Here is a 26,200-nt window from a genome sequence, read left to right as displayed (position 1 = left end):
CCAAAGCTCTTTCGCTCCACCGATAAGTGTTTGGAGGCACCCCACTCCACCAGGGAGCCTTCTGTGTAAAGGCACTTAGCTCTCATGCTCCGTGGGTCACCTCCAGCTCTGTCTCGCACTGGTCTCCTGGTTCTGCTGCTGCCATTTCTCTGCTGCTGCCATCTTTCTGCTGCTGCTTCTCACTGTCTACACTGTCTTCTGTGTAACACGTCTCCTCACTTCCTTCTGAGTCCTCACCAGAATTGTTTTTGATGTCCATAATTCCACCAACAGTCTCTTTAAGGCAGTTGTAAAATTCTTCCAGCCTCTACTCATTCACAGTTTCAAAACTGCTTCCAAGTTTTAGACATCTGTTAGAGCAGCACCCCACTCTCTCGGTACCAAATTCTGTCTTAGTTATCTACTGTTGCTATAACAGAAAATACCACAAATGGATAGCTTTAACAAAGAGAAATCTAGTCTCTCATAGTTTAGGAGGCTAGAAGTCCGAATTCAGGGCTTCAGCTCCAGGGGAAGGATTTCTTTCTGTCAGCAGTAAAGGAACGTCCTTGTCATCAATCTTCCTTTGATCTAAGAGCTTCTGAGTGCAGGGACCCGGGGTCTAAAGGATGAGCTATTCTCCTGGCTCTTGTTTCTTGGTGGTATGAAGTCTCCCTGTCTCTCTACTCACTTTCTTCTTTTATATCTAAAAAGAGAGTGACTTAAGACACAACCTAATCGTGTAGATTGAGTCCTGCCTCAGTTACATAACTGTCTCTAATCCTGCCTCATTAATATCACAGAGGTAGGATTTATAACATGGGAAAATCACATCAAATGACAAAATGGTAGACAATCAGACAATACTGGAAATCATGGTCCAGCCAAGTTGGCACATACTTTGGGGGAACACGATTCAATCCACGACATCACCTATTAGTATCTTGGGCATGGAGGCTCTCTGAATCACAAAGGGCACAGTTGTCTGGTACCCCAAGTAGGCAGCAAAGGAAACAGCATCAGATGCTTTGCCCACAACCACCTAAGACCGGAAGGAGTTAGCTTTACTTTCTGTCCCAGAGCACCTTGCTTTTTTGGCGAATGTGTTGCATGATGTACTTGATAGATAGGTGTTGGTTACACTGGGTTTGGACATGTCAGGAAATGACAGAGAAGCTGCCTTTGGTTGTTTTTCAAGTTTGACCTTGTTTTAACATCTGAATTTTGTTTACCGCACACTTTTTACACAAATCTTAATGAATCGAGAGCAAAAGCCAAAAGTACAAAGTCAAGATCCAACAGACCCACCCTAACTTATTTTAATGCACACATGATTAATAATTCTTCACCAAACATCAAAAATCTGGTATAAATACTAAATTGGATAAGATGCCAAGACATCAGATGTAAACCAGACTATCCAGGGCACACCAGAGACTGTTTATCCAATTTTCTTGCACATTCTGCTGTGTGTATGGTTACATGAGCCTGACACCTTCAGGACTCCTCAGATAAGTGTGCAAACAAGTTCCTCCTAGGAGATCTCCTCTAACCTAACTGCATCAGTTTTGTTTCTTTGTCTCCCCCACTCCTTCACAGGGCTTCATCCCAAAGGTGGGAAGAGGCAATCCCAGAGATAGAAAGAGGTACACTGTGCTTTCCTCTCTTCTTTTCCCATAGCACTTTCTCCCCTATCTCAAAAATGCTGACACCTCTCTCCTTCTCAGTTTAGATCCTATTCATGAGTCTAATTTGTCAAGGAAAGAGATTTGAAACATCTAGGTTAATTCCCTGCTTCCTCCCGCTCCCACTCTCTAAAGACAATTGTTGCCAGGTTGGTTCTACAGAGCTAGGAGGAAAGCAAGGAGGATAAAAAGACAAGAGGCACATGATATATGCCTCAGAAAGATTTTGGGGGGCTGTTAGCAACAGAGAGATGGAAGTAACTGAGGATATGGGGAAATAGGTGAGAGATAAGGGGATTTCAAGTGTCTAAGCATTGCAAGTAAATAAATTTAGCTGTAAACTATCTTTTGATTACTGTGCTGTAACTCTTTGACCACCATACTGTAACCCTATGACTTCAGTATGATACCAAATAGAACAACCAATGGAATTTAGGATAATTTTTCATAAAATATGTCTTCATCAAGAAAGCTTTCATGTCTAAAATAATTGTCTAGGTAGTCTAGTACTTATGAGACATGTTTATCCTATGATAGGGACAATATGGCCCCATAGCCTGATCATCCACATAATTTATGAGAGACTCTACTTCATGCTTCCTGTCAAGTTATTTATTTTTTTTAAGCTACTGGTTTGCCAGTTGTTTGAAAGATATGACTTCTCCATTTATTTAGATCATATAAACTATGTGTTTACATAAAAAAAAAAAATAGCCTATCTAAATATGTGACATTCCACCTTAAAACTAATTTCAAATCTGCTTAGTTTCAAATTGCCACTTAATTGGTTCAATTGCCACCCCACTATCAGATCTGGACTCAATTAGCTAATTAAAGGGACAGTAAGGAGATGATGTAATATCAGGAGAAGGGATACAATATCTTCGGAGATCACAGTCCGAAAGCTAGGTCCCATTATTTAGTTTCTGCTGTTATTTTTAGTTAAGGTCTAGAAGGAAGCCCCTCTCTACCTTGGTAATTCTTTTCACTGGAACGTGAATGACCTCTAAGTTTAGCACCCTGCTGAGAGAAACATATGTGACTTAATTCTCTCATAGTCTTATTGCACATGTTGTAAACGTAGAGATATGTATTCTCTATGGGTTTTATTGAAGGATAAATAACACTTTCTCTATGTCCTCTCTTCTGGGTCTGTGCTTATGTTTGACTATTATGTAGTGACAAGGAGCCCTGGTGGTAGCTATGAATCAAAATCAACTTGACAGCACCCAGCAACAACAATTATGTAGTTGTGGCACACACAATAACTCACGAAAGGACAAGGCCAAAGGGAAATAATAGATTGTGCTATTTTTTTTTTGGAGGCTGCGATTCTGAACTAATTATAAAGCTAATTATTCAAAAGTTCACATTCTTTTTAATACCTCAATGTGGAGAATCTAAGGCCAAGGTATCTAAATTCCACGGAAGTTTTCAACTGCCAAGATGGATTGGAATTGGTGGAATTAATTAAATAGACCACTAAATAATACTAACATTTGAAGCAGATTAAAAATGACCACAATTCTTTGACACTTCTCCCATTGAGAAGTGAGACCTATGTCCCCTCCCCTTGAATCTGAGTAGACTCTGTGACTGCTTTGACCAACTGACTATGGCAGAAGTAACAATGGAACCAGAATGACCTTTAATTTTAAAATAAACTGTGACAGTTTGTAGTTAGCTTTAATATATGTGCTGTTTCCACTAGTTATCTCTTGGAATGCTTGTTGTTGGGGGAGCCAGCAGCCAAGAAAGAAGTCTGAGTACACTGAGACTTCGGGACTGTGACAGCTGAAGGTGTTATATATGAGGAAGCCCAAGGTAACCAGAGAGAGAGAGAGAGATCCTCAAACAGTCATTGCTAGCATTTGCAGCCCAGATATCAGGCCTGTGAATGAGAAAACACGCATAGGATTCCTTCCTTGGCTGCTATTTGAATGCAACTGCATACGTCTCCATACAAGAACCACCCAAGTAAGCACTCAAAACAATGAAAAATAACATTGAATTGTTATTCTGAGCCAATGAATTTTGGAGACGTTTGTTAAGCACTAATAGAAAAATGTTATTAACATTTACTGATGAACGAATAGTTTATAAAGATCAACACAAAACTGGTTCCTATAAGGCAGAGGTTAAAGATGTCCCAAATGTCCAACTTTTTCAAACAACTGTCCCACTCCATCATCTCTAAGATCAACTACTCCTCCTCCTATCAGTGCTCTTCCTCCTATTTTCGGGTTCTGTAATTCACTCCAGTGTCTCACAGAACTTACAAACCATATCCTAAAGAAATGGCTCACACAGTTGCAGAGGCTGAGGGGATCCAAATCTGTGGATCAGATGTCAGGCTGAAGGCTTCTCCCTATCCACATGGCTGCAGGGTCTGATGAACCCAAACCAGCAGGTCAGACAATAGGCTGCTGGCTCAAGCTCCAAGAACCAGAGTTTAGAAGACCCTGAACTGGGTGAGAGATCCAGAATGAACCAAAAGCTAGAGAGAAAAAGAAAGAAGTTCTCCAGAGGATTAATATGCATTTGACACAGACCACACCCTCAAGGAAATTCCCCCTACTTAAAGAAGGCAGTGACTTGAGTCACGCCCTTTAGTGAGGGTAGTGACTGGGGTAAGAGTGGTGACTTGAGTCACATCCTCAGGTAAAGTGGTTACTCAGGATACATCCCTAATCCTGCCTCATTAACACAACCACAGGCATAGAGGCTAGGATTCACAACACAAAACAAAATGGAGGGTAATTACATCAGATCGCAAAATGAAGGACAACAAAACAATACTGGGAATTATGGCCTAGCAAAGCTGACACATAGCCCCAGCCATCAAAAGTTCCATACACCTTATTTGCAAACTCCTAATTCAATCATTGTGTGTGAGTCACAAAGACAATGGCTACAGGGGCCATGTTAAGTAATTCATTGCACCATACTTAACTATGTACCAGGTAGCTGTGTTTTATTGACTATGCAAAGGAATTCAACTCTATGGATCATGACAAATTATGAATAACATTGCAAAGAATGAGAATTCCAGGACAGTTAATTTTGCTCATGCAGAACCTGTACATAGACCAAGAGGTAGTCATTCAAAAAAAATGAGGGGATAGTGTGTGGTTTTAAATCAGCAAAGGTGTGTGTCAGGGTTATGTCTTTTCACCATAGTTATTTAATCCATATGCTGAGCAAATAATCTGAGAAGCTGGACTCTATGAAAAAGAACGTAGCATCAGGATTGGTAGAAGACTCATTAACAACCTGTGATATGCAGATGATACAACCTGGCTTGCTGAAAGTGAAGAATACTTGAAGCACTTACTGATGAAGATCAAAGACCACAGCCTTCAGTATGGATTACACCTCAAAATAAAGAAAGCAAAAATCCTCACAACTGGACCAATAAGCAACATCATGATAAATACACAAAAGATTGAAATTGTCAAGAATTTCATTTTACATGGGCCAATAATCAATGCCTTTGGAAGCAGATGTCAAGAAATCAAAGGATGAATTGCATTGGGCAAATCTGCTGCAAAAGACCTCTTTAAAGTGTTAAAAAGCAAAGACCTCACTTTGAGGCCTGAGGTGTGTCTGACCCAACCTATGGTATTTTTCAGTTGCATCATATGCATGTGAAAGCTGGACAATAAAAAGGAAGACCGAAAAAGAATCTATGCCTTTGAGGTATGGTGTGGGTGAAGAATATTGAATATTCCATGGACTGCCAGAGGAACAAACAAATCAGACTTGGAAGAAGTACAGCCAGGATGCTCCTTAGAAAAGAGGATGGCAAGACTATGTCTCATGTACTTTGGTCATGTTATCAGGAGGGACCGGTCCCTGGAGAAGGGCAGCATGCTTGGTAAAGTAGAGGGTTCAAAAAATAGAGGAAGACCCTCGAGGAGACAGATTGACACAGAGGCTGCAACAATGGGCTCAAACATAGTAATGATTGTGAGGATGGGGCAGGAACAGGCAGTGTTCTATTCTGTTTCACATAGGGTGGCTAAGAGTTGGAATTGACTCCACACCACCTAACAACAACAAGAAAAAATACCTTTAGTCTAGAGTATTAAAACTTGTTTCAGACATAGCATACAATCTTAGGTTGGAAAGGTATGAAGTAATATTTTTGACTATTTCTTTTAAAAAATTATTAATCAAAAATTATTTTAAAAAATGCTAGCATTCACATGCTGAGATAAGAAAAATCAGTATTTTATTTATAAGTATGCTACTGGAAACCTTGCTGGGGTAGTGGTTAAGAGCTAAGGCTGCTAACCAAAAGGTCAGCAGTTCAAATCCACCAGGTTCTCCTTAGAAAGTCTATGGGGCAGTTCTAGACTGTCCTATGGGGTTGCTATGAGTTGGAATTGACTCGATGCCAACAGGTTTCATTTTGGTTTTTAGGTAATACATTAGTGAGGTTACTCATTTTAAACTAAACCATTTTAAACGGAATTTATTGCAAATGGAACCTAGGGAAGGAACGAGAAAGTTAAGATTTGACCCTATTGAAGTCAGTTGTACTCTTTGGCCATCAACTAAATTTACAATTCGAATTATTCAATCAACTAAACAAATTGCCAACCACTATGCTAGGATCCTCAGCTTCTCATCAGATAAATGGGTATATTGATATTTATCTTTTTAAACTTACAAAATAAAACTATAAACCCCTTAAGATCAGGGAGCATATCCTATTCATTCTTTACCCAATTTCATATGAAACATTCTACAAAATGATTGTGGGGTACCTAGGAAAAGGCCATGAATTAATTCTAATATGGAATATCGGGGATGGCCTCAGCAAGTGGGGCTATTTGTGCTGTACTTGGTACGGAGTGAATGTGGTGATGCTCTAACAGATAACTGAAATGTGGAAGCGGTTTTGAAACTGAGTGGATAGAGGAGAGGCAGTGGCAGAGGACAAGCGGCAGCAGAGAACCTGCAATGGCAGAGAACCAGCAGCAGCAGAATCAGGAGACTAGCTTGAGACAGCACTGGGGCCAAATCACAGAGCGAGAGAGCTGAGTGCCTGTGTGCAGGAGGCTTCCTGGCAGAGTGGGGAGGCACTTAACGGTGGAGCTACAGAGCTTTGAAACACTTGCCCCAGCAGGGCAGATGCAGATGTGAGGCCTGAGGAGCCAAGAGGCCAAGAAACCAGAAAGTAGAAGCTGAAGAGTCAAGGAGCACAAGAAGCTAAACTTCCTCAGCCTTAAAAGGCATGCCCATGACCTCAGAGGTTTCAAAGGTGAAGTCATGGTCTCTGGTGTTTCTCAGGATAGAGTCCCACTCAGATGGACTAGAAGAATGGTGTACCTAAAGCTAAGAGAGCAGAGTTGCTGGCCCAGTGGGCCTGGAAGGCGGAGCTGAACCCCAGGGCCAAGGGGCTTCCACTCAGAATCTGGAGAGAGTGGCCAATACCTAGAGTCTGGAGGGCAGGGCCATTGTGTGAATGGTCTCAGAGAACAGAGGATTATTTTCAAGACTTGAGGGCTAATATAATTTGTTATGCTGATTTGCTTGGTGCCTGTTATTCCTTCTTTTCCTTCATTTTCTTCCATTTTTAACAGAAATGTCTAGTTTGTGCCCCTTCTGCCATTGTACCTTTGGAAGCAGATAACTTATGTTCTAGATTTCACAGACGAAGAGGAATTCTTGGATTTTGGACTTGAAGTTAAGACTTTTGCTATGATATGATGGGGTAAGTATATTTTGCGTGTTGCAAGAATGTGATTTTTGAGGGGCCAAAGAGTGGAATGTCATGGATTAAATTATGTCCCCCCCAAAATAAGTGTACCCACTTGGCTTGGCCATGATTCCCAGTATTGTGTGATTTTCTTGTATGTTGTAAATTCTGCCTCTGCAATGTTAATGAGGGAGGATGGGTGGTAGTTATGTTTGTGAGGCAGGACTCAATCTACAAGGCTGGATTGTGTCTTGAGGCAATCTCCTGAGATACAAAAGAGAGAAGCGAGCAGAGCGACGGGGGACCACATACCACTAACAAAGCAGTGCTGGGAGCAGAGCACATCCTTTGGGCCTGGGGTCCCTGGAGGAGCCCCTAGTTTTTCCGGGGGAAGACTGATGAGAAGGCTGACAGAGCGAAAGCCTTCCCCTGGAGCTGACACACTGAATTTGGACTTTTAGCCTACTTTACTGTGAAGAAATAAACTTCTCTTTGTTAAAGCCATCCATTTGTGGTATATCTGTTAGAGCAGCACTTGAAGACTAAGACAGGTACATAGGAAAATGCCATGAATTAATTCTAACAGGGAGAATCAGGGATAGCCTCAGCAAGTGGGGTACTTGTGCAATACTTTACAGCAGGTTCCCTGGTAAGAGAGAGGAGAGGCAATTGAGGCAAAGGATTAACTTTGACAAAGGCACCAATGTATGCCATGCAGGATATGTTCACAGAATGGCAAGTAGTCCGTGTAGCTAGATCATAGAAAAATTGGAGGAAGAAGAAGGTGACATTAGGACTGGGTTGTGTTGGGTCCTCAATGTCACAGTAAGGAATTCATACTTAGAGATGATGGAGAACCAACAGGAACTCTGTAAAAAAAAAAAAAAAAAGAACTCTATAGCAAGTGTAAAATGATCAGAGAAATGCTTCAGATGTATTCCGACATCAGTCATCAGCATGTAAAATGGGTAGGGCTGGGGAGAGGAGAAATCAAGAAGTTGGTAAGAAGGCTACCACTTGAGCACAAATAAAGGAGTAATTGTGTAATGGAAAATGCATTACACATCACTCAACCTTTATGATGAATGCCAGCATTTTAGATTTGCTCTTTGAGGGATATATCTGAATAATTCAGTGAGCACAGTCTCTAAAGGGCATTTTCAATCCTATGTATGGTTTATTCTTAGAGTGGCCAGAAGGTATTGTTCTATTCACAATGCAATCTTTTCCAAAATAAAAAGCAATAGCTTTTTTTCTTCTTCTTCTTCCTTATTAGTTTTTCTACTACAGGAAGTATTAGACCTAGTCTTACTTATGAGTGAAGAATATATTGTTCTCATTTTATTACATGTTATAGGACATGTTTTTTTTTAGGAAATTTCGCACTTGAAAATAGCAAAATTCAAAAGTTGTCTCCATCCCTTCTGTTTTGCATATAGGGGAGAAGGGATTTTTGTTTTCTTCTCTCTGTGGCACCGGTAGGACCTCCACAAACTACGAGGGCAGGAGTTCTGACACTGTACTCCACTATGTTCACACTAAGGGGACAGTACGCAAAATTCAGAAAACCAAAAGGAAAAATGGAAATGAATCAGAATGTTGAATTAACATGCCAAATGAGAAATATACCTCTGTTCAGAGTACACATGCATTGATCCATAGTTTTGAACTGATAAATGCACGTGGGACATCTTGACGATAATATTCTACAAGTAGACAAATGAGCCTTACTTAAATGATGTCACTGATTAGCATTTATCTTAATGCTAATGATACAGATTTATGAATCTGTCTGCCTAAAATGCTGAGTTGATGAATGTTACCCTGAAGAATTTTCAAGGAAAAACACAATCCAAACCAATGTTAAAGGGATGGCACTATCCTACATTCTCCAGAATAAAATGAGAGGAACAGCATTTAAGAATTCACATGACGAATGCCATTTGACATCAGCAAAACACACTAGGATATAACAGCAACAATTTCATGTAATTTTTAAGAGAGATTAATTTTCAGAATACACATAGGATGATAATGCAGATTAGGTAATGCTGTAAACAAATTCATGATGACTGAACCACTGCAGGGTTGACTTTCATAACCAAGTGACCAGCATTGAGCTTCTGCCTCCAATGAGTCAACAGAAAATTAACCTTTGACTAACATAGCCTTTCAAAAAAATGAACTTAGTATGTAGAAATTACTCATGGAAGGTTGAAACAAATGAAACTAGGATAATTTAAATAACTGAAGTAATCTAGTTTCAAAAGTCCTTATACTTCCAAATCTTCCATTAACTTATTTTTTTCCTGCATCTCTATTTATGCTTGTGTTTGTGAATAGTCTCAGGGTTTTGTTTGTTTGATTTTGACTTCCACCTTCTTCTACATTAGGTGTGATTCTCCATTGGCAACACTGAAAATAATAAATAAGCATGTACTTTTTGAGTAGTATTCAACTCAGTTGAAAACAGGATCTGGTAACCAATGAGACCTTCAGAAATTAAAAACAAACTATCACTATGCAATATATATTAAAATATTAACAGAGATTCATGAGAATAGGGAAGCGTATTTAACTGAAAAAATGCAGTTAAACAGAGAAGAGACTTAATTAATATTATATAATAAGTGAACAAAAGAATATTGTTTTAGTACATATTCATACAGGAATGTGAGTGTGTGTGTGTTGTGGACAATCTATAGTGAATTTTTTCTCAGGTGCTTTGTCTTTTTCAGAAGGTATAATAAGAGGGGTAAATTCTTCTTCAGGAGATAGCTGTATATTTTCAGAAACAGGAGTATTACATTCAGAATATTTCATAGTACTTTATTAAATGTAAAAAAAACAGAACTTTCATTAAAGACTGTCATATTGTCAATGCACTTCATGTGTCAAAACAATTACCGAGATATATTCTGAGCTAGATATTAAAAAAGCATAAGCTCACATATTTTCATTACAAGTCCTTCTCCTTCAGTTTCTCAAAACTTTACTTGGGTCCTCCAGGTTAGGACTAAGTCAGAGCTTGCTATGTCAGTTTTGATCCTTTCCCTTGGGCTGACCCCATCAGAATTAAAAAAGAAAAAATACATATATATATACACATATATATGTATATATATACTTGATAACCCTTTAGTTAATTTTTATTAAATTTTTTAAACTAAAATTTAATTCCTATTAAAAATTGATGTGGCACTTATTATGTCATATCATATGTCAGTAAACTTACAACTTTTCTTCATCCATGTCCCCAACAAAGAACTTTCCCAGTGATAAAAATCTGGCAAAACTGCAATCTAGATAGTGATATTGGTTATACAGAACTTCAAAAATGAAATATGGCAAAAACAATACTTATGACCAATTTATACATAGAAAAAGAAAATTCTGAAGGCAAATATTTCAAAGATACTTATGTTTATTATTTTAAATTTAAATATAAAAATGTACTAGATGGATAGAATGTTTTGCATTTTAATGATTTCAGAGTTTAGCTCCAAAACATTTATCTTAAAAATATAGGCATACTGGGTTAAATTTTACAAAAAACCTTAAGATTTTAAAGACTCATTCTCCAGTGGGAAATTGATACCTGAATTGCTCGGAAATGCTCGGCTTGTTTGTCAACAGGTATAAATTTTGTTTTCAGCAGCCAGAAAGTTTATTACCATGAGTAATAAGTTGAGTTTTGAGAAACAAAGGAAGTTTTCTTAAAAAGACAAGATTAAAAAAAAAAGCCTTCATTTTTTAATGAATTAATTTCAGTTGTTAAATCAACCTTTGATAATGACACTTTTCTTCATAATAAATTTGCAAAAACAAAATCACAATTGCTATGTGCTCCTCACTATTACACACCATAGTAATACTCTTACATAGACTAAAAGAATACATTTCAGGGAATCACAAGTGCAAGAAGAGTGCATTTTGTAGAAAAACTCTATTCTCTATAAAATAAAGTCACCTGTATCTCTTACCAAACTTTAAACTGTTTTAAATATCACACTTTATATTTGCTATTCTGACTGGAAAAAAGTTTAAAAAAAATCATCAGAGTGTACCAAATTTATTTTTATAGTATGAAGAAATAAGCATTATTATTTTTCTTGACTTCCACAGTAAGCAGAATTCTCAATTGTAATACTAAACAAGCAACTTAAAATTATTTGGTGCAGGGGCTGGGGATGAGCTTCGTTTATATTCTTTGGATTGTACAACACTCCAGTTAAAGCAAAGACTAGACTTTATTTATTTCTCCTTAAAAGCTCACCATTTTCAGCATCAAATGACTTATGAAAGAGTTTTTATCATTAAGGATAAACCAGTAGAAAATTTAACCTTCCATTTCAAACTATGGCCATTCAATGTCTTATCACATAGACACAGTATGGCTTTGCATGAAGACTGGGTTTTGATTCATTTTTACAGTGAAACTCCCTTAAAATCATAAAACCTTACTTCATCAATCAACAATAATTTGCCTATCTCTTGAAAACTGAAAGCTTTGTTTTATTACATATTTGAAGTAGTGGACAATATACATAATCAGTAAAATGACCAGACAACATGCTATATTATACCAGCAACATTTGTTAAGATGAAATGCAGACAATAATTCACAAGCACAAAAGACTGAAAAAGGATATTCAAAGGTTAACTGCAATAATATGTATTTTCTGTTATGACAGAATTTCTTTTCCTTCCCCCAAAGGGAAGTGTTTTCTTCCCACTCCGAGTAATGATTTGTATGGACACCTGTGAAAACATATAGTTTGTGTATTAAATCGTCTTTTAAATAAATATTATGTAATTGGTAACATGGTTAGATCTTATATTATCATAACTTTGGTAATATAACTTGTTCACATCACTTTGTTCTATATACTTGCCAGGTTTTTTTAATTAACACTATAACAAGAATAAAAAATGATACATCATATAAACAAATGAGTCTAGCAAAATATTTTATTAAATAAAGATATGGATTTGTATTAGAAAGCAATTTCCCTATCATACTTCACATTATATCACATAAAAGTCCAGGGCGAAAATTTTTATCAATACAAATCCATAGAATCTGTTTATATAATATTTTGCTAACACTCTTTATTCTAATTACACACACACAAATTTCAGTGCATTACAGAGAGCTATTTAGGTTGTAGATTATAGTAACTATATTTACACAAAATAAATAGAAGTGAAAGTTTGCTGTGCTGAAATTTGATGAACAGTATACAGTACAAAAATGGAAAGTAATAAATCATTTTAAATTTTAGAGTTCAACATACAATCTATTTAACATTTTTGTATAACATGACTGTTGCAGATAGAACTATGTGCCCTGACAATATTATTGGAATCCTAACCACTCTAATCTCATTTGTGAATGGTGTTTTCTTTGTTCTATTAATGAGGCCATATCAGTGTAGGTTATGTCTTAAACCTACTCACTTCTGAGAAATATTATTGTATCAGATTAGGCACAGAGAAGCAAGCACAAATGAAGGGGAAAATACATGTCTTGCGGAGATCTCCAAGGAATCAAGGGAGGCTGAGTCTACAGAAACTAAAGAGATCTTCTCCTAGAGACAATGGACAAAGAGCCTTCCCCAAGAGCCAATGCCCTAGAATTCAGACTTCTAGCCTCCTGATGGTGAGAAAATAACTTCAGTTCTCTAAAGCCACACGTGTGGTATTTCTGTTACAGCAGCACTAGGTAACTGAGACAATGACCAACTCTGCAATACCCTGAAGCATTTGATGACATTTCAAACACATTTGTGTAACTGTTTTCACTAGGTTAATATTTTCAATGAAATTAATGGGTTTATTAGCACAATAATATATCTGAATTCTCATATGTTTCCTTTTACGTATTTCCACTTTATCATTTGAATTGGAGATATTTGTCACCAGTAAAAGGATAGGGCATCATTTTGATTCAAACATTTCTTTATTGCACAAAATTTTCCACATTATTTTTATCAGAAGTAATTGTCCATAAAGGAAAGGTATGTTAAGAATGCATCAACATTTTTAAAATTTCCACCAAATTGATAATTACTAAAACAGAGCATAACATTTCTGTCCTTTAATTAAAGGAATTAGCATTGCACTAATCTACTGAAAAATTAAAGGGCATGAAAATAAAAGCAGTGTAAAAAAAATCAGCACAGATAGAAAAATGCATGGCTGAGAAATGAAGTCTAAGAATGAAAAGAGAAAAAAATGAAAGAGAACCAGTTCCACAGGAATAAGCTCTGGGATTCTCTAAGGGAAACGAAACAAAAAAAAAAAAAAAAAAAAACTTGCAGAAATACTACCCAGAAAAATAAAAGAGGAGTTCTCTTACACATAGGAGTTCTTTCTATCAATGTACTAGCCCTTGCCAGTACTCTGAAGTGTCACATATTGGTTTAATTGAAATGTCAGACTCCAATGACACCAGATATGCAGAAGGTAAAAACCACTTACCTCTGGTTGGCGTATCAGTAAAAGATTATCTGGTCAATCCCTGGTCTAAAGGAAATGCAAATAATAAAGGGTGATATTACTGAGTCCAAAGGGTGGTCAGTTAAAGATGGTGGAATAAAAGCATTTACAATTTATTCCCCTCCTAAAGTCCCCTTAAAAATCACAGTAATAGCGGGGGGGAAAACAAAAACAAAGCCCTGTCTGTAATTAACAAATAACTGAACACAAACTATGATTAACAGCTTTAAAAATAGACATTTGCACTAACAGGAGAAAGAAAATTACCTGGCATGTATCTTTAATAGTATATAGATTTCACTACAAGTAAGTGTCATGGTCCTGAGGAGTCTTCCAAAGACTAATTGTTTGAAGCCTGGAGTTTGGACAGGCAAGAGACAAGCAAAGCCTGTCTTCATAGAATTCCAGTTATATATTCCCAAATGGTAGAAGATGAGGAAAAAGGAAAATCATGCCAATAGGCTATCTTTGAAATTGTGAAACGGCCTTCTAGATAATACAGAACACTAAAGTTAAAGTGGGGAAGGAGGGAGCAATGATCACTACAGCAAGAAAAACACAGACTAAAACTGAGAGAGTTTTATACTGTGAGCTACATAGACCACCTGAATATCAAAAATAAGAGAAAATATATGGCCCCAGGGCAGAAAATATAACAGATTTGAGGAGGAGGGCTTGAAAAATGAAATTCAAATAGCTGCTGTGGGCTGATCTGACTCACCCTCCTACCACTTCCCATATTATAGTGCAATAAATAGGCAGCTTTATTCAATGTTTAATAGATAGAAAGAAACCAGCCTAGAACATAGTCAGAGGACGGAAAAGCATAATGAAAAAGCAGTTGAAGGTCATAACAGAGGAAAAAAAAAAAAACAAACAAAGGAAAGGTAATATAAATAGTTCTCTGCCTTCTCAAAAACAAATTATAGACATGATCTCATTAACAGAGTGAGAAGCTCGAAAGAAGAGAAAAAAATTTTAAATAAAAGAGATGATAAAAACAGCCAAGAGATAAAAAAATAAAACGGCAGAGACCAAGAGCGCAACAGAAAAGAATAAAACCATTATGGAGTTCAGAGTTACACTAAACCAAAAAAATAAAAACAAACAAACAAACAACCAAGCCCATTGCCGTCAAGTCGATCCCGACTAAGAGCAACCATATATGACAGAGTAGAACTGCCCCATGGAGTTTCCAAGGAGCACCTGGTAAATTTGAACTGCCAACTTTTTGGTTAGCAGCTGTAACATTTAACCACTACACTACCAGGGCTTCCTAAATCCAAAAAATCAAACCTACTGCCGTCAAGTCAATTCCAACTCATAGCCACCCTATACGGTTTCCTAGAAGTTACAAAATAGAATAAACACAACTGAAAACCCAGTTGGATTATGGTTGATAAGAGCTGAGTAAATCTCACAAAAAATTTAAAATAAAAACACAAAAGTGATTATAGAGATTATCATAGCATATAGAGACAAAAGAAATTAAACATTAGAATTCAAAAAGAAAAAAATTATTTAGACATATAGTACAAGAAAACTTTCCTGAAATATTGAAATCTCAGATAAAAAGTCAAAATTTCCCAAATTTCTTGTTTTGAAGAAACACTATCTAAATTTCAATAATTTCTTCAGTTTTGCTTTGTATCTTAAATTCAGATAAAAGTAAATTGAATGTTTTCTAAAAAAATTGACAACAGCATATATGGCATATATTATGGATTGTATTACATCCCCCCAAAATGTGTATCAATTTGGCTAGGCATGATTCCCAGTATTGTGTGGTTGTGCGCCACTTTGTGATATGATGCGATTTTCCTATGTGTTGTAAATCCTACCTCTATGACGTTAATGAGGCAGGATTAGAGGCAGTCATGTTAATGAGACAGGACTCATCTACAGGATTATGTTGTATCCTGAGTCAATCTCTTTTGAGGTTTAAATGAGAGAAGTAAGCAGGGAGGAAAGGGACCTCATACCACCAAGAAAGAAGCTCCGAGAGCGAAGCACGTCCTTTGGACCTGGGGTCCCTGCATTGAGAAGCTCCTAGACCAGGGGAAGATTGATGACAAGGACCTTTACCCAGAAACGATAGAGAAAGGCTTCCTCTGTAGCTGGCACCCTGAATTCGGACTTCTAGCCTCCTAGACTGTGAGAGAATAAATTTGTTTCTTAAAGCCAAACACTTGTGGTATTTCTGTTACAGCAGCACTAGATAACTAAGACAGTACACATGCTCCTATATTTATAAAATTCTGTCTTAATCCATCAATCTACTCTTCGGTACAAACATATGTATACAAAGGTATCAGGCATAATATTAATTAAAGATTAATTTCTGGGTAATAGGATTGAGATTCTTTTTAAGTTTTTGTAATGCTTGTTTTTATTTTTAACACTCGTGTCTTTTTACAAATGGCAATGAAATCATTGGTGTTAAAAAAAAAATTGCAGGCAAAGTTTAAGTGGAAGCAGAATGAAAAACAAGAGATCTCAATGGTTCCCCTACCTCTAGATTTACAGCCCTCAAATCTATATTTCACACAGCAATCAGGTGATCACTCTAAAACAGAAGCATAAGCATGTTAGTTTTCAAAATTTTCAACCAAGTGACATTAATCTAGCATCAAATCTCATCTCTTTAGTAATTTTAGCAAAACTTTTCCTAATCCCACATGAGCAGGATTTTTTTTTTTTTCCAACATCAATTCCCTTTTCCCCAAACTCAATCTTCTACCCAAGTAGGCTGAAATATTCACAGTAAAAGGCCTCCTTAGCCTTTTGAATCTCTATTCCCCTTTATACTTCTGGCAGTGATAAAAATGGTCTTTCATTTTTTTTCATTTTTGCTTTTCATTGACAGGGGCTAGAAGAACTCCAAATTATTTATCCTACAAAATTCAACTCAATATCATCTCCTCTGTGACGCCTTCCTGCCATCACTCTCCTTTCATCCCTATCAGCAAGCTTAGTGCGTTCTGTTCCACTCTCTATATAAATGCCATATGGAGCCATATTGAAGCCTGAGGCAAAAGGAAAAATCATTAATACTGATCCAATCTTTATTTAAAATGGGAGTATTTTGCTCATCATGGATTTTTTGCATTCGTTTTGGTTTTTAAAATGGTGCGTTAAAATATTATTTATCCTGGTTGTTGAGTTTTTTTAGTGCTATCTTGTATTTTTGTGGGGTCCTGGTGGTACAGTGGTTAAAAGCTCAGCTGCTAACCAAAGAGGCAGCAGTTTGAATCTACCAGCTGCTCCTTGGAAGCCCTACGTGGCAGGTCTACTCTGTCCTGTAGGGTCGCTATGAGTCAGAATCTACTTGATGGCAACGGGTTTTGTTTTGTTTGGTTACGTTTTTGTGTTCGAGGCAAGAGCTCACTCCTATTACCCTAGTCCTGCTCTGTGTTACTGAAAGACTTACTATATTCTATAATCATTTGTTTATACATCTTTCATTACTACCAGACTGTGACTACTCCCAAGGAGAGGAACCAGTTTTATTCATCTTTTTATATATAACAACCAGCACAACGCTCAGTACTGGGTAGGTACACATTTAATAGGAATGAATAAAAACCCCAAATACAGACACAACCAATATTTAGTCTTTAGAGAATAAAATCTTCCATAAGAAAGAAAATTTCTAATCTAAATGAAAAGATGTTTAAAAAAAGGGGGTAGAGTGGTAGAGAGTAAGTAACCTCAGTTTAGAAGTCCCTGGGTGGTTCAAGCTCTTGCCAGGTAACTGAAAGTTCGGCAGTTTGAGTCCACCCAGAGGCAGCTTGGAAAAAGGCCTGGTGAGCTACTTCCAAAAACTCAGCCACTGAAATCCCTACGGAGCACAGTTCTACCTGACACACATGGGGTCTGCATGAGTCAGCAGTCATTCAACAGCAGCTTCTGTTTTTAACCTTACTTTGAGTCAGGTCAATGGCTTAAACTAATTAAATAACAAAGCTAAAATTAGTTATTTTTTTCATAGCATCTATTCGTGGCATAAAGTTCTGAGTATATCTATTGCAAGAATATGCTTGCATTTAGTCTACTGTGAAAATCAGAAAATATTAAAATAGAAAAGAATTGTAGAGATTTTTTTAATCCATTCCCTTCTTTTTATAGATGAGGAATCTGGCCTAGAGAGCTTAAGTGACTCCTCTGAAAGGACAAAACTGTACAGCCAGACCTTGAAATCAGGTGGCACACCTCTCAACCTAGTGCTTTTCTGTTCAAGAATAGTAACAGGTCTGAAGGAGAGGACTTTGGAAAAATGGGAGAGAAAATAGGGCTAGGCAGAAGAACCAATTAATGAGTAAAATAAGCCACAATTTTTTGTATATTGCTTGAAATATGGTCACTGCTAAAGTAAGGTGATTGAAAAATGACCTTTCAAAGCCCATGCCAGCCCTGTTCTTCAATCTCTGTCATGAACCTCTCTGGGACTCATTTTCATCTGTAAAAAAGGGGTGACTCTGCTCTAGGCCTATTCTAATTCTAGACTTATGAAGTCCAGTTTAAACATACCTTATTCAAAGTACTATGTAAATGTACAAATGCAAGGAATTTTTAACTGTAAATTAATCATGTAAACATATTATACCTAGTAATGCCTGGAGGAAATTGAAAGTAATTATGTAGCTGTTAGTGGCCAGCTTGGACCGAAAGCCAGCATACAGATACTAGTACTGAATAAAACAATTCTGAATTTCATCTTTAAAAGAGAGACATACAATCGACCTTTTCTATTTCACAAAATTACCAGGACTTTGGACTACCCTAATTAACTCTTGTGAGATTCTGTAATGGTGAAACCTGACCAGCTCTTCACAGAAATACTTCATTTAATGTACCTCTGAGTTACTGTGAAGATAGCAATGATGACCAAAATTAAGAATTTAGCCTTGAATGAATTTGATGGAATTCATTTGGGGAAAACAAACCACATGTTGATATTATCAACACTGTGCACAAATGAAATAATTCCCTTTATGTTAATGATTAGACTTCCTGGTCAATTTAATCGTTGAATCAACAATTAAGAATGCTTGGTTAATATTATGCTTTATGTTGGTTTGGCTACCTGATTTATTTTAAAACCTTCTTCATATATAAAGGTAAGAAAAATATGAGTTCAAGGAGATCCCTGGTCTAAAAATCCAAATTTTTTTCTTTTTATCCCTTTAAAATCTATAAATATTATAGGAGAATATTTTTTAAAAATAAAGCCAATAGTCTATCTCTTAAGAATACATCAATAGATAAGCAACGGGTAAGTGTTCCTCACCAAAGGAATAAGGCCCTTTCACTGCTACTGCTCATAAAAGTGAACCTAGCTTCCCACCATAATTTCAAGCATTGTCCTCAAGGCCAGAAATCTATTCGCATTAATGAAATAATTTATGATAATCTTTTTTGTACAAGTAATATTTATTAAATACATACATATACACAAATTCTACTCTGCCTCAATTTGTAAATGAGAAGTTTAGGCTGAATTATTTCTAAAGTGTCTTTCCCCCTTAAAACATGTTGATTCTATGAAATACCTAGCGGGATAGCCAAGAAGAAATTATCAGATATGACTCAAAATTAATATTTGCCATTTTCACATGTTGCAAGTCTCATATACAACCATTACAAGGTAATGCAAAAACTCAATGCCAATTTATTAATATTATTTCTCTTCTAAAAAATAAGGAATTGGCTTTGAACAGTGACCATTACTATGATAATATTCCCCCAAAACACTCAGAAAACATTTGCTCACACACCCCCAGATCAGGTAGAGAGAAGTATAGAAGAAAAATCTGGAAACTACAACAACAGAATCAGGCCTGGATTGAGCTTCGGAAGTCAGATGCAAGGAATTCAATTAAGTTGTTAAGCCTACCTAATGAAAAAGACGTCACTACATGAAAATTCTTATTAATTGCATAACAGAGTCAGAGACATACTCTCCCTTGGCTACGAATTTTTTTTTGTTGCATTTCTTCGCTGCCCCTCTAATTTAAAATACTCACTGTAGATATGAAACCTTACGAAGCCTCGCAGAAACACAAACACAAAAACTGCTAGAAATACAAAACTACGGACACAAAAACTCCCCAGAAAGTTTGCATTTCACCAGCTAATGTAGATCTATGTTGGAAAAAGCCTCTAAGGGATCTTGGGTTAGGTCCCACTTCTGATGCTTGAATTCTGTGATTCTGACCAAACTCGAGACAGGTCATGTCAGGATTTGCAGAACCCAGATTTTTACTTTCACATACGTGTTGCATTTCACGTACAGAACAATCTCTAGCACATTTTCATTATATTTTGAAAGCCAATTGCCGAAGGTGTACTAACGTTTGCTTATCTCAACGGGGCCTATGGGATCAAATATGCTGGTTATCTTCTATCAATACAGGAGACATACATATTGTGAATATGTTGTCAGGCTCTAAAGGAATTTCCTTCACTGAAGAATGCAATGTCCTCTCCTAGCTTCTGGTTCCTTAGCATGCATTACTGTTGTATTTAGGTAATATAGAGCTTTTCTAGAGTGACAGGACCTCAAATATGCTTGTTGTCATGGTGTGCCTTCGAGTCCTTTCCAACTCAAAGCACCTCTACCGGGCAAAGAAAAACAGCCCATAGGGCTTCCTAGGCTGTAATCTTTATGGGAGCAGATCACCAGGTCTTTCTCCCTCAGAGCGGCTGGTGGGTTCAAACCGCCAACCTTTCAGGTAGCAGCTGAATTAGTTGCCCCACCAGGGTTCCATATGTGTTGAGTGAACACAAAATTGAGTGAACTACTATCAAAAAGAATTCATACAAAGAGTTAAACTTTAGCTCAGTACAAAAATTTTCAAGACAATTGTTACATACTATTTGGCCAACATACAAAAGAAAGCACTTTTTCCCTGGGCCATGTTTTTGCGTTTTGATACATCAGAGTTTTCACTCTAAAGGTCAGTGCCTGGTTTTGTTGCATTTTCTTTTTAACTGATGTTTCATTTAACAGGAAAACTCCTTTTCTTGCTGGTACTAAGAGGACTTCCAAAGGTTACTGCATATGCCACCGGAAAATTTAGGGTGCCTTCTTGTTATTCATTGTGTATATTTTAAAAAAACATGGTGTGTTTTCAAATTGCAATGCATAAATATGCACCATGCATTTTTTTATCTCTACTAGCCCTATTTCCCTTGTCCCAACTTCCCAGGATGGTCTGTATTCCATCTAATTTGAATGCTGAATTGATGCTACTCAAATCAACTTTCTGAGAAGAAAGATGATTTGCCTTCTGTTCACTGAAGAATTGAATAATTCTTCCAATAAGTGACTTGTATTTTTTAAATGGAAAAATTACATAGAGCTTTAATTTTAGAAAAGAATAATGGTTTATCTTTAAAAACATTTAAAAAGACATCTGCATTAAATTCATCATTTTTTAGGAAATTACTATAACAACAAAACTACATTAGACTTTCTGATTTCTCCATAGTGTCTTTAGATAAGTAAACAACCCAATAAACCATGTTAAATGCCCCAAATGTGACTGGAAAGAGAATACGGGCATATTTGTCTATTTTACTTGTGCCAGAGCCAGAAGGTGGTGGAGCAGAGGGAGGAGTAGTGGCTGATAACTTTCCTGAACCCCCTATGCTATTTACTGTGGTCTTAATCCGCTCCAGTCTTGATCCAAACACGTGGTGAGAAGAAGCAGATCCAACTGATGCTTGCTGGGGTGCACGTCCAGTTCCAGCAAGAGTGGAAGGAGGGGTGGGCGGATGAGCTCTTGCCGCAGATATAGTTTCAGCTGCATTTGCACTGCTGAATGGATTTGGACTGGAAGCTAAGTAAGACTTCGATGTGCTTTCAGAAGATCCCTGGACAACGGTGGAAGATCTGCTCGGGTGGTTTCCCACCTCAGTTCTGTTACCAACATCAGATTCAGAGTGAACCAAAGCATTTGTTCTTTTTCTCATGTTCAAATTAGCATCCGTGCTCTGAAAAGTTATATTAAAAATTAGATTAATTATATAATTTTATGTAGATTTGTACATTTTAAAGTGCTCAAAATACTTAAAATTTGTGATTCCCATAAAATAAACCTTTATGAGTATGCTACACTCAATTTGACATAAAAACTTAAATTGCAATACCTAACTGAGAAAGAATGTGCATACCTTCTAAATTGTGAATCAAAAACCTTCTATTTCAAAATGTAATCCATTCTTACAAATAATTAGAATTTAACTCTATAGAAAGAAGATGAAATTTTTAGAGGTATATATTAGGGATATACTTGATTTCATTTTGGAAATTCGTGACTATAGCTATACAAGTTCTTTGCACAATTTTATTGCAAAAAAAAATTCTGCAATATGTTGTACAGATTTCAGTGATTTTTGTATGTTTTTGAGCAAGAAGAACTGTACCTACTTCTGTGCACCGAATAACAACATAACCACCCATATGTCCATGACACTTGTTTTAAAGAACCTCCAAAAGCTTTCATTTCCAAATCCCTAGATTTTATTTTTATAAAAGAACCTTAGATAAGCAGTCATACACATTATTCTAAAACCTAAAAATTTTGACACAATTCAGTTTTCACCACAATAGTGAAAATACAAAGGAAAATCAATTTTTAATGAAATGTTAGACATACAAACTTAACAGTCACGTAAATAGCTGAGTTCAAACCATTAATCAAAGAGGAGTGCTTAAGTTAAAATGTCATTCACTATTTTCCTTCAAATTCTTTTATGTCTAGAACAAGACTATGTGTGAATAAAGCTGTATGTTACACCCTTAAAATTAATTCCTGCTATATTTTGATGGATATGATAAATTACCATAAACTCTACGTTGTCCATACTAATGAAGGAAAGCAATTGTTCAAATGATTCCCAAAAGTCATGCCTGAGTTCAGCATATACCATGATTTATTGAAATAGTTTTTCCTCCCTAATTATGTTTATTCTACATTAAAGTTACACTGTAATTATTTTCCACACCCTCTCCCCCTACTATTTTATGAAATAAACATTGAGATGAGAAGATGGATGAGGAGATGAGGAAGGAAGAGGGAGAAAGGGAGCTCATAGATGGATAATTGGAAGGGACAATTCACAGATACGAAGTAGATAAATTATATACAATTAATTGAGAGCTGACTATACAAAGAAAGGTTTATTCTATGGATATGAATCTTTTTCAGTACCACAGTAAACTTACACACTCATCAAGCATGTTGAAAGTGTCTAATCCATATCTCATATACTTGTGAACTATTACCTCAAGGTCACTAAGCAGAGAAATAAAACTCAGCCAAAGGAAGCTCTGAGAGGTTTAGAAAGCATTCTTCATGTCAGTCTAGAGTTCTTTTCTAAGCAGGTTACAGTTGAATTAATGAGAAATTGTAATCTAACATATGGCATCTAAGTTTGGTGGAGACCATTGAAATAAAAAAATTTTTAAAAAACGCAACCAAAAAAAAAAAAAAAGCCGAACACACATACACTATTACTTGCTCTGCACTTTTCCTCTAAAAACAATTATAAGCATTACTTAATGAATTCTCCACTTGCCAAAGAGTTAATTCCAACTCATGGCGACTCCATGAGTTTCAGAGTAGTACTATGTTCCATAGGGTTTTCAATGACTGATTTTTTAGAAGTAGTTTTTTTTAGATCATCAGGTCTTTCTTCCAAGGCACCTCTGGGTGGACTCAAACCTACAACCTTTTGCTTCGGAGCTGAGCACATTAATCATTTGCAAGTGGTGATGAATCTTCAGATATTAAATCCCACCCCCCCTTTTTTTTTTTACAGCAAATAATAATCATTGATTAATTATCATTAATTTATAAATGTTATACATATGGTAAGGAATATAATAGAAAGATAAGGCACTTCCCCAAAGTTTAAGAAGCATATACTATCATTAGCAAGATAACGTGCATACCCACACACATGATATATTAAAATATATATACACATAACACAAAATAAAATATGATCCAGGACCAAACTGTGATGAAATGCTAAATATTACAAGAGAAGGGAACAAAGGGATAAAGGACTAATTGGACAAATAGGAAAGAAATACATAGTTTCAAATACAATCTTATATTTTCCATACCGTCTTCATTGAAAGTTATGTTGTCCACAACATTTAGAAACCCATGTTTTCATAAGACTGAACTCTTAGATTTGGAGACTTCCACTTCCAGCCAAAACGGAGTGACAAGAACTGAATTTACCCTCCTACTTGAAATGAGCAAGAAACAAACAAAAAGCTGGACAAAATATGTAAAATAATGGTTTTAAATACAAATGGTTTAAAATACAAAATATGAACAAAGAGGAACTCCAAAATATCTACAAAGAGTCATTGTCTAGTATTTTGCTGAACACTAATCAGTGGATGAGTGGGAAGTAACTATCGAAGGCCATGGGAAAGAACCAGCCAAAGGGGTCAGAAGGAACAAGTACCCAATAAAACAGTACCTGATGCTCACACAAAGCCAGGAGTGATGCCTGTTCCCACCCACCAGACTGGAAAACCTCTATATTCATGTAGATTGGGTAGTATACTCAGGAGGGCCTTGCTTCCAGAGTACGAGATAATTACCCTAAACACTGTTCTGACTCTGCTGCCTAATGCATTTTCAAAGCAAGATCCAAAAGGATCCAACTAATTCCATGTTACTTAACTGTATCCCAGAACAAAGCTCAACAACATTTATAGAAGCCTGGTTTCTTCCCTTCTAGACTAGTACCCTTCTTGAACTTTCTGAAATCCCAATACTAAATCATGTTGTATTTGGTATATTGATTACAAAAATGGCAACAATTCACCATCTGTCTCTGTATTCATGCCCTTTTGTAATGGTACTTTCAAACTCCTCCCATCAAGAAGTAGAATCTATTTCCCCACCTTTGGAATATGAGCTGCCTTATGACTTTCTTTGACCAACAGTATGTGGTAGAAGTGACAGTGTGTCATTTCTGGATCTCATTCTCAAGAGTCCTTGCTTGTTTCATTCTCTCTTGAAACCCTGCCATTACCACAAAAACAAGCCTGGGCTAACCTGCTGGAGGATGCCAAATCACTTGGAGTCATGCCGGTCATCCTAGTGATGCCATCCTAGATTAACCAATAGCCGTCTAATCGCTCGATGTATGAATCAGTTCCAGGTAGAGTAGATGAACTGCCCAGCCAAGCTTAGCCAAAAACTGCCCAATTGACTCTAAGACTTGAGAGCAAAAATAAATGTTTATTTTATGTCACTGAGGTTTTGTGGCTGTTTTTTTAGGTGGTAGTATTATGGCAGTAGGTAATTTATATAGCCTAATTTTTTTTTTTTTTTTTTAATTAAAGAAAGGGTCCTGACAGAAACTGTTGCCAAACCTCTTGTGAGGGGAAGTTCCTCAGATGTTCTAAGATAATAAGGCTGGCCTCTGGGAGCTTAGAGAGGACCCGTAGGGGGCACTGTTGCCTCACTCCATACACTAGTTTAAAGAGCCAAGATATTTTGCCCTTTATAATCCCATTCTTAAAGAATCACACTATTTTAAAACTGGGAGGAATTTTAGTGACCAACATATTTCAGTTCCTCATTTTACAGTAGAGGAAAATAAAAGCAGAAAGGCTGTGATTGGTTTGGAAGTCACACAGCTAGTTATTAAGTGTCAGCTCTATCTCACTGTACAGCCTCTCTACTCACAAACGTGGAGGAAGCTTTTAAGAACTTAACAAATTATACTTATATATTTGAATCAGTCAAAAACTTATAATAGCCTAGTATATTTTTAAGAAAAATTATTCAAGACTTAGAAATCAGAAAGGAGTACAGCATGTCCTTTCAATGTCATAATGGAGCATTGTTTAACAAGCCCATCCAAGGAATATTCATTATTTAATTCTCTATGAGATTTTACTTGAGTTTGATTTTGTTATTTAACATTGTATTAGTGCCCAAACATTATGACGTTACACGTTGACCTATAGATTTTTGTCTAGTAGAAAAGATATTTATTCAAGGTTATGGTTTTATTGCTCTGTAGGTTATTAATCAGTTCTCTAGCAATCTTCTTCTTCTTTGATCTTCCTTGTTCATCATTACCAAAGAAGCACTGACCCCTTTGAATTGTAGTGTTGGCGAAGAATACCGAATATACCATGGAATACTAAAAGAATGAACAAATCTGTCTTGAAAGAAGTACAACCAGAATGTTCCTAAGAAGCGAGGATGGAGAGACTACGTCTCACATACTTTGGACAGGTTATCAGGAGGGATCAGTCCCCGGAGAAGTGCATCATATTTGG

General features: G+C 36.6%; 1 protein-coding gene across 2 annotated transcripts in view; it reads right to left on the bottom strand.

Annotated features, from left to right (window-relative positions):
- Positions 1 to 21,336: 21,336 nt before the first annotated feature.
- Positions 21,337 to 26,200, bottom strand: part of GABRA4 (gamma-aminobutyric acid type A receptor subunit alpha4) — a 105,846-nt gene continuing 100,982 nt past the window's right edge. For both annotated transcript variants that reach the window (XM_049886304.1, XM_049886305.1), the window contains exon 9: positions 21,337 to 21,870. In XM_049886304.1, coding sequence (XP_049742261.1) covers positions 21,337 to 21,870 — 534 coding nt within the window. The remainder of the gene's footprint in view (positions 21,871 to 26,200) is intronic.

This window comes from Elephas maximus, chromosome 5 (genome assembly GCF_024166365.1).
Source record: "Elephas maximus indicus isolate mEleMax1 chromosome 5, mEleMax1 primary haplotype, whole genome shotgun sequence".
Lineage (NCBI taxonomy): Eukaryota > Metazoa > Chordata > Mammalia > Proboscidea > Elephantidae > Elephas > Elephas maximus.
The sequence above is the reverse complement of the archived record's forward strand: the minus strand, read 5'-3'. Positions and strand labels throughout refer to the sequence as shown.